This window comes from Salmo salar, chromosome ssa12 (genome assembly GCF_905237065.1).
Source record: "Salmo salar chromosome ssa12, Ssal_v3.1, whole genome shotgun sequence".
In the NCBI taxonomy this organism is placed as follows: domain Eukaryota; kingdom Metazoa; phylum Chordata; class Actinopteri; order Salmoniformes; family Salmonidae; genus Salmo; species Salmo salar.
Genome location: NC_059453.1, coordinates 84848057 through 84863438, shown reverse-complemented (window position 1 = coordinate 84863438; position 15382 = coordinate 84848057). Strand labels below are relative to the sequence as shown.

At 38.2% G+C, this 15382-nt stretch overlaps 1 protein-coding gene across 1 annotated transcript; it reads left to right on the top strand.

Moving 5' to 3' along the window:
* The first annotated feature begins 12164 nt into the window (after positions 1-12164).
* ret7 (Retinoid-binding protein 7) lies at positions 12165-15341 on the top strand. Its single transcript, NM_001141457.1, is given in 4 exon segments — positions 12165-12309; positions 14454-14632; positions 14867-14968; positions 15063-15341. Coding segments are annotated over 4 exon segments (378 nt in total). The 5' UTR covers positions 12165-12266; the 3' UTR covers positions 15117-15341.
* The last annotated feature ends 41 nt before the right edge of the window (positions 15342-15382 follow it).

The window sequence follows — 15382 nt, the reverse complement described above, 5'->3', positions numbered from 1 at the left end:
AAGTTAATTTGTGGAATTTCTTTCCTTCTTAATGTATTTGAGCCAATCAGTTGTGTTGTGACTAGGTAGGGGTGGTATACAGAAGATATCCCTATTTGGTAAAAGTCCATATTATGGCAAGCTCAAATAAGCAAAGAGAGGTCCATCATTACTTTCAGACATGAAGATCAGTCAATCTGGAAAATGTCAAGAACTTTGAAAGTTTCTTGAAGGGCAGTCGCAAAAACCATCAAGCGCTATGATGAAACTGGCTCTCATGAGGACCGCCACAGGAAAGGAAGACCCAGAGTTACATCTGCTGCAGAGGATAAGTTCATTAGAGTTACCAACCTCAGAAATTGCAGCCCAAATAAATGCTTCACAGAGTTCAAGTAACAAACACATCTCAACATCAATTGTTCAGAGTATACTGCATGAATCAGGCCTTCATGGTCAAATTGCTGGAAAAAAAACACTACTAAAGGACACCAATAATAAGAAGAGACTTGTTTGGGCCAAGAAACATGAGCAATAGACATTAGATCGGTGGAAATCTGTCCTTTGGTCTCATCAATCTTAATTTGCGATTTTTTGTTCCAACCGCTGTGTCTTTCTGAGACGCAGAGTAGGTGCACGGATGATCTCTGCATGTGTGGTTCCCACCATGAAGTATGGAGGAGGAGGTGTGATGGTGTGGGGGTGCTTTGCTGGTGACACTGTCAGTGATTTATTTAGAATTCAAGCCACACTTAACCAGCATGGCTACCACAGCATTCTGCAGCGATACGCTATCCCATCTGGATTGCGTTTAGTGGGACTGTCATTTGTTTTTCAACAGGACAATGACCCAACACACCTCCAGGCTGTGTAAGGGCTATTTGACCAAGAAGGAGAGTGATGGAGTGCTGCATCAAATGACCTGGCCTCCACAATCACCCGGCCTCAACCCAATTGAGATGGTTTGTGATGAGTTGGAACGCAGAGTGAAGGAAAAGCAGCCAACAAGTGTTCAGCATATGTGGGAACTCCTTCAAGACTGTTGGAAAGGCATTCCAGGTGAAGCTGGTGGAGCGAATGCCAAGACTGTGCAAGCTGTCATCAAGGCAAAGGGTGGCTACTTTGAAGAATCTAAAATCTAAAATATATTTTGATTTGTTTAACACTTTTTTGATTACTGCATGATTCCATATGTGTTATTTCATAGTTGTGATGTCTTCACTAGTATGTAGAAAATAGTAAAAATAAAGAAAAACCCTTGAATTAGTAGGTGTGTCCACACTTTTGACTGGTACTGTATATATAAGTTCTATCTGCATAAAGCCTTTTGAACTTGGCGCTATAAGGTTCTTTCTGCAATCCAATCACAAACCTGAACAAATACAGACAGACCAATCAGAACACGTCTTTGACATTTCCCTCTAAGTATGGTCTAGCCAGCAATAATGGCACGGCAGCAAAAAACAAACCTGTCAGTAATCATAAAGTAAGTCATTTGTCTAATCATAATACATGTCGTAATGTATTTGGTGATGTGTTCTGAGTCTATCATTTACGTATTTAAATAGCTACAGTTAGAACCTTATAGTCCCATTGTCTCGAAATGTTATAGCACTTAATCATTCTCAATGTTGTAAGTTAGTCGTCACCAACCGGTCAATCGCTTTCTCCAAGCGGATCTCCAAGGCATTCCTAGTTGACCACTAAACACTTCTGTGAGGTGCTGCGTAGAATTTTTGTCTGACAAGTATTTTTCATTGCTCATACAGGAGTAATAATTTGTTGAAAAATATATATATTATCAGGGGGTACTGCAGCATCCTCAGCACCCCTACTTCCCGTGGCTATGTATAGACCTACCACTGGCCAATCAGATAGCTCAGATCACCATGTCTGCACAGCTTCCTCAAGCCTTGACTGTAAAAAGAAGCCTTGAACGCACAGCAAAGTTGATACTGAGATTTCAAAAACTATGACTAGAGAGAGACTCAACAAATACACCAAAAAGCTTCTGATTTTATAAGTAAGTTCATGTTTAAGTTGTTATTCTGCACTGTCAACACTTTGTTCAACACTTTTATAAGCCATAAAATATGCATTCTCCCTAGTTCCACTCACGCTATAACCAGCACTGCAGCTACAATGAATGAGTAGCAAAGTGTTTCAATAAACAGCCGTTGTTATTATTAGTGGCTTGTCTTTTTTAATATCGAGGAATATTTCACTTACTCTGGACAATGTCATAGGAGTAACAACATGAATTGGTGCATGAGGCAGAAATAATGAAGTGCTACTTGAGTTTCGCCATCAGCTGGAAGGATGTCTCTCCTTTTCTCAGCGGAGGGAGGGAGAGTGGAGGGATGGTGGGTCATGTGAGGCAGCCTACCCGCTGCTCCATCCCACCCCTCAGACCACCATCAGTCCAGTAAAAAAAGTGAATTATTATGCTCCATCATCTGTGCCTCACAAGTAATACAACAAATGATCTATTACTAGTGTGATCATATACCATTTTTTCAATATAATTTCAAAATGGTCTGAGAAGAACAACATTGGCAGGGCAATTCAAGCATAGCCAATATGCAGTGTTAATATATTAGGCCTATAGCCTACTGCACAAACCTCATTGCTACATAACTTTTTTTAATTGGTTAATGTTGATCTCGTCTTGCATTTTGACTCAGAAAGTGATCTTGACTCAGAAAAGGTTGGTGACCACTGTTGTAAGTAAAAGTGTGGTTTGTTCTGTATCACTTTGAGGTTCAAAAAGGCTATGAATGAAGTATTCCCTAATGTTATTTTTTACATCTGGGGACTGTGGCGGATGAATCAGAATTAGTTGGGTAACATAGATAATTAAGATGTTTTGTTTTTATAATATGCTTATGTGAGATTGTCATATGTGAATGTATCTGTTAAACCATGTGAAGGGATGGCGTGATTAATGGGGAACCAATTACTTGTCTCCACAATGTCTATGCGCAAGTCACTCCCTCCTTTGGCATTGGGGAAAGGTGTATGGCAGTGTCTGGACCATTGTATGTCCTCTCTGATGTTGCACTCATCTTGGGATAGTATATGACTTAGAGGCTCACTCCCCTCAGTGAGCTTGTCCAGGAGTGGAGTCAAGAGGGGGTTTACTTGAGATGGGAGTATCTAGAGTTGTCAATTGATTTATGCCATTGGATGAGCTAATGGTTCTGTTCTATACCGTACCAGGGAGAGACGCTTCCAGTTTGGAGTAGGAGGACCAGACACTGGTCTATACAATGAACACTGTTGATACAGCAGTTGCTGTCTGCTATGCTTTATAGATATCTTTCATACAAAACTTAACCTTTGTGAACTGTTCCTAAGATCTGTGGTTCGTCATGTACGTTGAGAGGGGTGTATCTTGGCTATAAAAGATCTTCGTACTTTTGCGTAGTCACTTTTCAATGGTTCATTAGAGATAGCGCATCATTGAAAGTCAAGTGCTTTTGAAAAAGCATCTTAATTATTAACTCTGACTGGTGTGTGAAGTTTGTAACTCTCCTCATTTGGTAATGCAGAAATTAGCCACCACAGGACCGAACACCACTTTTCTACATACTGTACCCAAATGGAATTAATGTAACACGTTGTCACTATTTAAACACAAGGAAATAAACTACAGCTTTCACAGCCCTTTCTGCACAGATTCTTTATTTTTAACTGTGTGATTTCAAACTAAGGAAAATTTAAGCATAAATGTTGGGTGCTTGAAAAATCTATATGCCCCTTCATAGTTAATTCAATCTCACAGTCAGATTAATTTAATGCTTATAAACAGATATGAACAACAATTGCTTTCGTAGTATACCAAATCAAGGAAAGGGGATATTTAAAGTCACTTCATACTATACCAGTCACCATACTGTGCAAAGGTATTGCTTGCTAGTGATATCCTAGAAACAGCATCAATTATGGAAGGATGGCTCTGTGGAGCATGTATCTAATTGCAGCCTGGAGCAGCTGTATTTGTATTTGTATTTATTAGGGATCCCCTAATAAAGGCAGCAGCTACTTTTCCTGGGGTCCGAACACATTAAGACACTTACATTACATATAAAACAAAAATATAAAACAGTACATCACATAATATTATTACACCACTACATATCTACAACACAAAATGTATAATACCACCATACAACAATATTACAATGTACATGTGTGTAGAGTGCGTGTGCTAGCGCTTGTGTGCGTATGCTAGTTGGACTAGACTGTTTGGACTAGTTAGCCATTGTTCCCTCTCTGGCCGAGCCTGGGTAGCCTATGGGTTGTTACCCAGAGTCCTCCCTATTCCAAGAAGAAGGCTGAGAAGAAACATAAGCAATGGCATCAGTTCTGTAATAAGTGCATTATTACTACTGTAGGAAAGAAGATGTGTCTGGATCAGAGAGATTGAAAATGGTATATGTTGTGGTGAAAGCCTACCTGTACTCAGGATACAAGCCAATAACAGAACAGCGCAAAGCTACTGAACAATTGTGATCCAAGTTATATCTCAAATGCTATACTGTACTTACACACTGTTGTGCAGGTGATGTTGCAAAGTCTCTGGCCAAAAGACACAAGTCCAAACCCATGGTAGGATGCCCTGAAACTCTGGGGAACTGGGTCTATCAGCGTGAATGTTACTGAAAAACCTGGTCAGGAGGCAGAGTTTCATCAGACAAACAGGTGCCAATTACCTGTGTCTCTTACCATTTGTAGATGTGTGATAAGTGGTTTTGAATAACTGAAACTTGTATACATGGGTCATTCCATCAATTCGGTACCTTTTGAAGAGTGTAACTTGGTAAAAAAAAAATGGGTTTCACCTAATTTTAACATTCTGTCATAAAGAGTACATGTTAAACTTAATAAAAAACACATATTGCCATCTCAAGAGTTTACATTTTAAAAATCCTATAGTTAGTAAAGTATCACTGTTGACTATAACAGGGTTGACGATTTCATCTTAAATCAGCCATAAATCCCCTCGTGACAGGGGGAATGGAAGCTTGTTGTGTGCAACAGGATGTGGCAATTGAATGCAAGCTTAAATAAATATGTATTGTGAAAACGTTTCTAGCCTGTCTATCTATGGGTAAAAGGATTGACATGTTATGCTCGACCCGTTCAGTTTTCCACCACAAAACAACAGAAAATGGCCAAAAAGAGTAGAACCAGCTCACCTGCTTTTAAGTAAAGAGTAGGACCAGCTCACCTGCTTTTAAGTAAAGAGTAGAACCAGCTCACCTGCTTTTAAGTAAAGAGTAGAACCAGCTCACCTGCTTTTAAGTAAAGAGTAGAACCAGCTCACCTGCTTTTAAGTAAAGAGTAGAACCAGCTCACCTGCTTTTAAGTAAAGAGTAGAACCAGCTCACCTGCTTTTAAGTAAAGAGTAGAACCAGCTCACCTGCTTTTAAGTAAAGAGTAGAACCAGCTCACCTGCTTTTAAGTAAAGAGTAGAACCAGCTGAACTGCTTTTAAGTAAAGAGTAGAACCAGCTCACCTGCTTTTAAGTAAAGAGTAGAACCAGCTCACCTGCTTTTAAGTAAAGAGTAGAACCAGCTCACCTGCTTTTAAGTAAAGAGTAGATCCAGCTGAACTGCTTTTAAGTAAAGAGTAGAACCAGCTCACCTGCTTTTAAGTAAAGAGTAGAACCAGCTCACCTGCTTTTAAGTAAAGAGTAGAACCAGCTCACCTGCTTTTAAGTAAAGAGTAGAACCAGCTCAACTGCTTTTAAGTAAAGAGTAGAACCAGCTCACCTGCTTTTAAGGAAAGAGTAGAACCAGCTCACCTGCTTTTAAGTAAAGAGTAGAACCAGCTCACCTGCTTTTAAGTAAAGAGTAGAACCAGCTCACCTGCTTTTAAGTAAAGAGTAGAACCAGCTCACCTGCTTTTAAGTAAAGAGTAGAACCAGCTCACCTGCTTTTAAGTAAAGAGTAGAACCAGCTGAACTGCTTTTAAGTAAAGAGTAGAACCAGCTTAACTGCTTTTAAGTAAAGAGTAGAACCAGCTGAACTGCTTTTAAGTAAAGAGTAGAACCAGCTGAACTGCTTTTAAGTAAAGAGTAGAACCAGCTCACCTGCTTTTAAGTAAAGAGTAGAACCAGCTGAACTGCTTTTAAGTAAAGAGTAGAACCAGCTCACCTGCTTTTAAGTAAAGAGTAGAACCAGCTCAACTGGTTTTAAGTAAAGAGTAGAACCAGCTCAACTGCTTTTAAGTAAAGAGTAGAACTAGCTCACCTGCTTTTAAGTAAAGAGTAGAACCAGCTCAACTGCTTTTAAGTAAAGAGTAGAACCAGCTCAACTGCTTTTAAGTAAAGAGTAGAACCAGCTCAACTGGTTTTAAGTAAAGAGTAGAACCAGCTCAACTGCTTTTAAGTAAAGAGTAGAACCAGCTCACCTGCTTTTAAGTAAAGAGTAGAACCAGCTCAACTGCTTTTAAGTAAAGAGTAGAACCAGCTCAACTGCTTTTAAGTAAAGAGTAGAACCAGTTCAACTGCTTTTAAGTAAAGAGTAGAACCAGCTCACCTGCTTTTATACTATCATTTGCCTATTAGATGTTCAATGTTTCTTTTGAAAAAATTATTTAAAAAGGAATAGTTTCACCATATTAAAACGAGAGTTCAGTTCAATTAACAGGGTTGACCTTAAAATGTGGGACAGATGTAAATGATTCACTAATCACATGAAATAAATAATACTCTTCTGAAATTACTTTGTCAAAGCAACAAAATAACTAGGGCTTTACATTGATGGTGAAACTTGGAGAAATTTGGGAATTAAGCGGGTTAAAATCTTCCTATAAGTGATAGAGCATGTCAAAATGCAGAATTTTGGTATTTTAGCAAGCCTTTATTCAAATTAAGAATCTGATTTATTGAATTCTCAATGTGGTCTATATTAAAGGGCCTTCATTTAATATAAAAGGCTTTTAAAATTCAATATGGTGCACAATTTGTACTTAAAATATCAAAGGGAAGCAAAAGGCACTCTTTTCGTGGAAAGACCCACATACTTTACAGTTTTGTACGATTGCTTACACACTAAAATTTAACTTTTCCCACAATTAGCAAAACCTTACACTCAAGGAGCAAAACACAAGGCTAGATTTGCACAACTGTAAGCACATTGTCAGCTTCACACTATTTGCAAAACATTAGACACAGTGATTTGCAAAACACTAAACACACTTGTATACATCAGACACAGAAGTATATCATGATGTCACTTCCTTGCAATTCCAAAGCACTGACTGTCAAATTACCACACCTATGAGCCAATCTGTTAAACACAGCCATCAGGTGCACAAACACATGATTGCTAAATTGTAGACACACCAATCCGGTTTAAGCACTATAAAAATGCAGCAGGTAGGTTCACCTGCCTTCAACCAAAATGGAAGGAGTCAGAAAAAGAGTGAGGGTGAGAGGAGGAGTACACAGAGGAGGAGAAGGAGGTAGAGGAAGAGGCAGAGGCTGAGCCAGAGGTCGAGGAAGACCTGAAGCAGGAGGGGAACGTGCACAAAGAAGAAGAGAACCAAACTTATCAAATGACATTCGTGCAACACTAGTGGACCATGTTGTGAACCACGGATTGACGTTGAGGGAGGCTGGACTGAGAGTTCAGCCAAATCTTAGCAGATATACAGTGGCATCTGTCATAAGGACTTTTCGACAGGAAAACAGGTAAAAGATCTGTCTACAGTTACAGTAATCAGCCGCTTATTGTATGCACCATATCAGCACTTGTGATACCCCTTCCTGTGACATTGTACAGTAAGTTACATGTATTATTCTCTACATAGGATTGAGGGTCGGGAACGACAAGGAGGAAGGGGGCCCATATTCACGCAAGAACAAGAGAGAGAGATAATAAACATGGTTTTAGCCAATAATGCTATCAGGCTCAGAGAACTACAAGCCAACATTATCGGTGACCATGCCATTTTCAATAATGTCCATCAGGTGTCTCAGTCAACACTGGCACGCATCCTGAAAAGACATCAGGTTCAAATGAAACAACTTTATCGAGTGCCTTTTGAGCGGAGAGGGTGAAACGGCTGGGGCATGAGTATGTGGAGGTTTGTATTGTTCACTTTAGCACTGTGATGTTGCATACTACACACATTACTTTTTTACATTGACTGTACACTGCGTGCACAGTTATTAGGCAAGTGAGTATTCTGATCTTATCATTGTTTCTATTCACATTTTCGAACTCCAAACCATATAAACTTGAATGCTTATTGGATTTAATCATTTTCAGGTGATATGTATTTGTGTAATGAGGGAGGGTGTGGCGAAAGTGAATAACACCTTATATCAAGGTGTGCATAATTATTAGGCAGCCTCATTACCTCAGGTAAAATGGGCCAAAAAATGAATTTAACTGACACTGAAAAGCCAAAAATGTAAAATGCCTTTCAGACGGATGCGACACTCTTTAAATAGCTAAACTATTGAGGTGTGACCACCGGACATTCAAACGTTTTGTTGCGAATAGTCAACTGGGGCGCAAAAAACGCATGGGGAAGAAAAGGCGCAAATTAACTGCAAAAGACTTGAGAAGAATTAAACGTCAAACTACCAGGAACCCATTATCCTCCAGTGCCACCGTATTCCAGAACTGCAACCTACCTGGAGTGTTCAGAAGTACAAGGTGTCAAGTGCTCAGAGACATGGCCAAGGTCAAGAAGACTGAAACACCACTGAATAAGATTCACAAGTTGAAGCGTCAAGATTGGGCAAAGAAATACCTGAAGACAGATTTTTCAAAGGTTTTATGGACAGATGAAATGAAAGTGACTCTTGATGGACAAAATGGATGGGCCCGTAGCTGTATCAGTAATGGACACAGGGCACCACTTTGAGTCAGGTGCCAGCAAGGTGAAGGAGGGGTACTGGTATGGGCTGCTATCATTGAGGATGAGGTAGTTGGACCTTTTCGGGTTGAAGATGGACTGAAACTCAACTCCCAAACCTACTGCCAGTTTCTGGAAGATTATTTCGTCAAACTGTGGTACAGGAAGAAGTCCTCAGCATTCTAGAAGGCCATGATCTTTATGCAGGACAATGCTCCATCACATGCATCCAAGTACTCCACTGCTTGGCTAGCCAGCAAGGGCCTCAAAGATGCCTGAATAATGACCTGGCCCCCTTCCTCACCTGACTTAAATCCTATTGAGAACTTGTGGGCCCTTCTCAAACGTGAGATTTACAGTGATGGAAGACAATACACCTTTTTGAACTGCATTTGGGAGGCTGTGGTTGCTGCTTCAGTGAAAATTGATCGTGAACAGATCAAGAAACTGACAGACTCCATGGATGGAAGGCTCATGGCAGTTATTGAAAATAAGGGTGGCTATATTGGTCACTGAATATTTTTGAAAGGCCAAAAATGTTATATAATTGTCATTTTGTGTTACTTATCTGTTACACTTGCTCTAAAAATTGAGAATAAACAAGTGAGTTGAGAGAAATTAGTTTCGTAATTTAGTTGCTTAATAATTCTGCACACTAATAGTTGCCTAATAATTGTGCACACTTATATATTTCCCTGAGAAAGACAAAACTCACTTTTCCTTTGTTAAACATTCAGGTTTGAGGTTCAATAACATTTTGGATTGACTGAGAGCATTGTGTTTGTTCAACAATAAAATTAATCCCGAGTAATACAATTTGCCTAATAATTTTGCGCGCAGTGTATACTAGACCTATCCTGAACTACACAATCTTGTCTTTCACTGTGTTTCAGGGAGTTTTGTAGATGGATTCTGAGGAAATCCTGCATGAATTCATATATATTGATGAGGCAGGGTTCAACCTCACAAAAGCAAGAAGGAGAGGCAGAAATATCATTGGCCACAGGGCTATAATCAATGTCCCAGGGCAACGTGGGGGTAACATCACCCTTTGCGCTGCCACTTCACAGCATGGGGTTCTCCTCCGTCATGCCAAAATGGGCCCTTACAACACACCTCACATTCTCGTATTTTTGGACCGATTGCACCACATCGTCACAGCAGGTAATGAAATGCACAAGATGCAATACACTGTCATTTGGAACAATGTGTCATTCCACCGCTCTGCTTTGGTCCAGAACTGGTTTCAACACCGTCCACAGTTGACAGTACTATACCTTCCACCATACTCCGTTTCTAAACCCTATGGAAGAGTTTTTCTCTGCATGGCGGTGGAAGGTTTACGATCTCCAGCCCCAGGCTCAGGTACCCCTCATTCAGGCCATGGAGGACGCCTGTGACCAAGTCCACGCCGCAGCTGTGCAAGGATGGATTCGACATTGAAGACGGTTCTTCCCGCGTTGTCTTGCTAATGAGGATATTGCTTGTGATGTTGATGAAATTCTCTGGCCAGATCCAGCTAGGCGAAGAGAATGTATAGTATGTTTACTGTAGTATTTTCTGTACAATATTGTCAGTTTTTTTCAGATGATTTTTAATGTTTGTTGTTGTTGTTTTATTTACTGTAATTGTAACCTGTACTGGATACAGTATTTTACATTTGTCTGTTTGCTGAGCTAACAGTGTTAAGCACTCTACTGTAGTAGCATGGAAACTGGGACATGTTTTGTTGTGATTCTCCATGTTGACATGTTGACTGATTTGGGTATATGGAGAGAAATAAATGATATTTTCCTCAGTCTGCAGCATTGATCTTGTGTAGTGTTTGTATAGTTGCACTTTCAATGTGTACTTCATTTACAGTACTCTAATCACTGACAATTAGACTTGCTAAAAGTGTTTTAGGTTAGCAACAGCAGTATGTAACTGGTTCAAAAAGATTGAAGTCATATGAAATGTGTGTTTCGTATGGTAACAAAATATTGTTTTTATGAAGTCGTGTATAGTTTTGACAAAAGTGTTCCATTTTGCAAATGATCTGAAGTGTTGTGCTACTTTGGTGTAGGGTTGTGCTAATTGTGTGTAGTGTTTTGACAAACCGGGCCCTGTTTTCAAAATTGTGCTGAAACAATTGAAAAAAAACTGTAAATGTACATTTAGATTGTTGCAATGATCCAATCTGATTGAACTATGAGGAGGGTCGGAATGACCAAAGCTTGTCTCTACTGCCATCTCTCTTTCATCATCATCAAATCAACTTATGAACTTGGCTAAAATAAAATTAAACATTGCTTTTGCCAAAAGCCAAACAATTGTGAGGAGCACACCTCATTAAAACTATAAGAAATAGCTATCAAAAATATGTTTACAAAGCAGGATGTAGCCATAAAGGATAAGACAATGAAGGCAGTGAGATTGTTCAGAAGAGGCTGCTGGCAGTATCGAGCGGACTTAGGCCTGAGGGATTTATACTCTCAATCAGAAACTTGACATGGTACACACTGCATGTATGACTTCAAATTAAAAGCTTTTAGTTGTAAATTTGAATTTACTTACCTGGTTAACACATACAATTGAGGGATGAGAACTAGTGCCACAAAGATTGCATTAATTATCTGACTGCAAATAAAAGGTTTGTAAGACTAGAATTAGATTCATGTTCATTTAGAATAAGTTACTAATAGAAAACATATAATCAATAGTGCAAAGAAAAGTCAAGAAATCACCATCAGATCATTTTTCACAACACAAGAAGCCACCAACTAGTTATTGTTCATTATCATCATAGTAATGAGACCCAGACCCAGTCTGTGAATTATTGTTTAACACCTCCAATACTTACAATCTATCCTTTGATCCCTTGGTATGATATTCTGGGAATACTGTGCTAATGCGTAATGTAGCATTGTGCCCATTCATTTTGAATAAACTCTGCCAAAGAAGTGAGAGGTGATAGGCCTTGATGACACATCCTTCCCAGTTCTAACTACTGTGAAAATGATCCTCCAACCAGGCTTTTCACCATACCCTGGTGTGCGTCCATGTGAATGAAACTGTATAACATGTATTCTAGTCACCCTTCACATTGTTGGAAAGAGAGACACTAAAGAATGTGCACATATGTTTGATGCATTATAGCCTACTCTATTTCGAGACGCCTATCTCAAATGTTATTTCCTCATATAATTGTGCAAAAAGTCATGTTCCGCCCTCCACCAGGCTACTCCTCTACTCTATTGTCCAAAATAGCAACCAACTACGAGAGGTAAACCAAACCCCCGCCCTATATTAACACACCATGGGACATCCTTGAGACTTTAAATCTCTTAATTCTAACAACTGCTGTCTATTGAAGGTTTGAGACTGCCACGCAAGTATCCACCATGCCTACCAACTACAGTGGCACATGGGACATGACTAGTAATGAAAACTTTGAAAGTTACATGGTTGCTCTTGGTAAGTTCTCTTTTTACTTGTTAATTGCAGCACGCATTTTCTTATGTTTTTAGGCAAGTGACTTTGATTACAATAATATTGACTATTTATTGATTAATTAATTAGGGTGAGTATTGGTAAAGTGGGACACGTTATGAAAATGTGTTTCCCGAACACCTTACAGAATCATCCCATTGTCTTAACCCCCAACATGATATCATTCTAAACAGCTTAACAAAGAAATATTAAAAACAGGATGGATGGCTCTTCTTCAAACACAAATTGTGCTGAGACCACATTTTTTAAGTCGATACTGGCAAATTGGGACACCTTGATTGACAAAGTGGGACACTTCATCCTTTATTGTAAAGAAGGATAAATAATAGTATATGAGTATTTTCAATATTTTTATGATAAACTTCAATTGTTCATACAAATGAAATGTATCAAAACATGCTTTATGTATTTTTGTGGAACATTAAGAATGATCATTTATAATGATTATTATCATTATCATACTTGATTATAATTATATGATGCAGCCTATATGTAATTGTATAGCCTATAAATAAAATGAACTTCATCTAGATCTATCAGCTCAACATTACACTCTAATAGACATTTTGTAGAATGAAACCAGAAAGACCATACCCCTCAACAATTTAATTGACTGTTTTATTGTCAAATACAGCAAAATACACTTTTTTAGTCATCATATAAGTAAGTTTATGAATATAGCTAGCTAGGATTTTTTTATGTTGGTTAGGTAATATCTTTCTAAGTAAAATGCAGCTATGCTAGCTTTTTATAGCAAGCTAGGTGATAGCAGATTTGAGGAAAATGAAATGCAACATGTGATCCTATTTAGAAAATGGATTTCTGTTAAGAAAACATGTATTTCATAATCCCCTGAAATATATTTTCTGCGTTACAATGGCCAAGAGGAGTGTCCCAGTTTGACAGTAACAGGGTGTCCCATTTTGACAGTAGGCGATTGGCATACTGTCAAAATGTCAATATTCTAAAAAGGTGAGAGTAGTAAGAAAACAATTTACAGTCATTTTGATATACAATTACATCCCATTACAAAATAGGTCGTAATTAGACACTGAATATCCTTTCTTAGTTTTTTATAACCTTAACATTAGGCATCTAGACAGACGGAATGCCACGCCCACAATGATTATCATCACATACTTCCTCACTAACACACAGGCACAATGTTATTGTACACATTTAAAGATATCCATTACAAAGCTTAAGTGTCCCACTTTGCCAGGTGTGCCACTTAACCAATACTCACTCTACCTGTTGGTAATTCATTCATGCTGACATTAGGTAGGGTAGTGTACCGTTTTATTCTGAAATCAACTGAAATTGATTATCTTTGATTTATTCACTTTTATTCATTTATTAGATAGGCCTATATTTTCAAATCAATAATTTTTCATAATTCTCGTTTCTCTTTTCTGTCAATAATTCAAAACAATAATAACATGTATGTGATTGTTATTGTCGGAACTCTATGCTTGCGTTTTCTTTTTCTTTAGTATGTGGCACATATGGGGGCACCTGCAGGGTTAGGGTTACTTTCTAAATGTAATATGTTACAGTTACTAGTTACCAGTCCAAAAGTGTAATCAGTAACTTAACTTTTGTATTAGCCTACCCCAAAATCTGTAACATAATCAGATAACATTTTTTTTTTTTTTTTTGATAACATTCAGTTACTTTTGTATTACTTTCCCCATCGGTGGCATTAGAAGAAGACAAAAAGGATTCATCAAACGCATTTGATGTCCTCATAGTGGTCTGTGACTTGTGGTCAGACTTGCTCAGGGGGAACAAACTTAAACTTTTAATGCTAAATTATAATATATATTATTATAATATACATTGAGAGTACAAAACATTAAGAACACCTCCCTAATATTGAGTTGCAATTTCTATCTTCTCTCTTTTGCTCAACATGCTCACCAGTAGAATTATAACTCCATATAATATGAATCTTAACTTCTTTCAAAATACATTCTGAAGAATTCAAATGTGTAACTTTGGAATTATGATTCATAACCTAGCTCACCAGTTTCCTGCTGAGAATGGATTGGAAATGTTCAGTCTCTTAGGATATATTTGTAACACATGCAGGATTTCTTTCCTTACAGGCATTGATTTTGCAACACGCAAGATTGCAAACATGTTGAAACCTCAGAAAGTGATTGAGCAAGATGGGGATTCTTTCATCATCAAAACATTCACTACCTTCAAAAACTACACAGTCTCATTCAAGATTGGGGAAGAGTTTGAGGAGGTGACCAAAGCCTTGGATAACAGAAAAGTCCAGGTAGAAACTTGCAATTGACTGTTCCTATGGGCGCTGGCACTTTATCATTTATGTCATATCATGTTATTTTGCTCCTTGTTGCTTATTGAACTGTGGTCATTAATATGGCAACATTGAGGACAATATGTAACAGAGCTGTCTATAAGCCTATTTCAAGCAAGCTGGAGCTATCCCAGGTGTTTTAAAGTTATGGTCCACACAACCCATTATGATAAGTAGTCTTGTTAATTACAGACGGTGGTCAACTGGGACAATGATAAACTGGTGTGTGTTCAGAAGGGAGAGAAGAAGAACAGAGGGTGGACACACTGGATAGAAGGAGATGAGCTCTATCTGGCATGTAGCATGTACTCATATCTACCTTTTAACTACATTGATGGCATTAGTATTAGTAGGCCTAACTGTTATACATTTTTCCTCTCTCTTATAGGAAATCACCTGTGGGGATAAAGTCTGCAAGCAGATTTATAAAAAGAGTGCTTGATAATTCTTTCATCATAAAGTTTGCACAATATTTCTTCAACCTTACATTTGCTAAATATGCTTCATAAATGTATCACTAATATGACATGCTCATGGTATGTTTTGAGTATGCGAAATAATTAAAAGAAAATATTCAACATTTTTAACAACATGAATAAAAATAACATGATATACATTTGAGGATTTCGTGATTATGTACAATAAATTTAATCAACTAAAAACCATGAATAAAGCGCTGGACCATTAATGCATTGTTTTGTAATACTC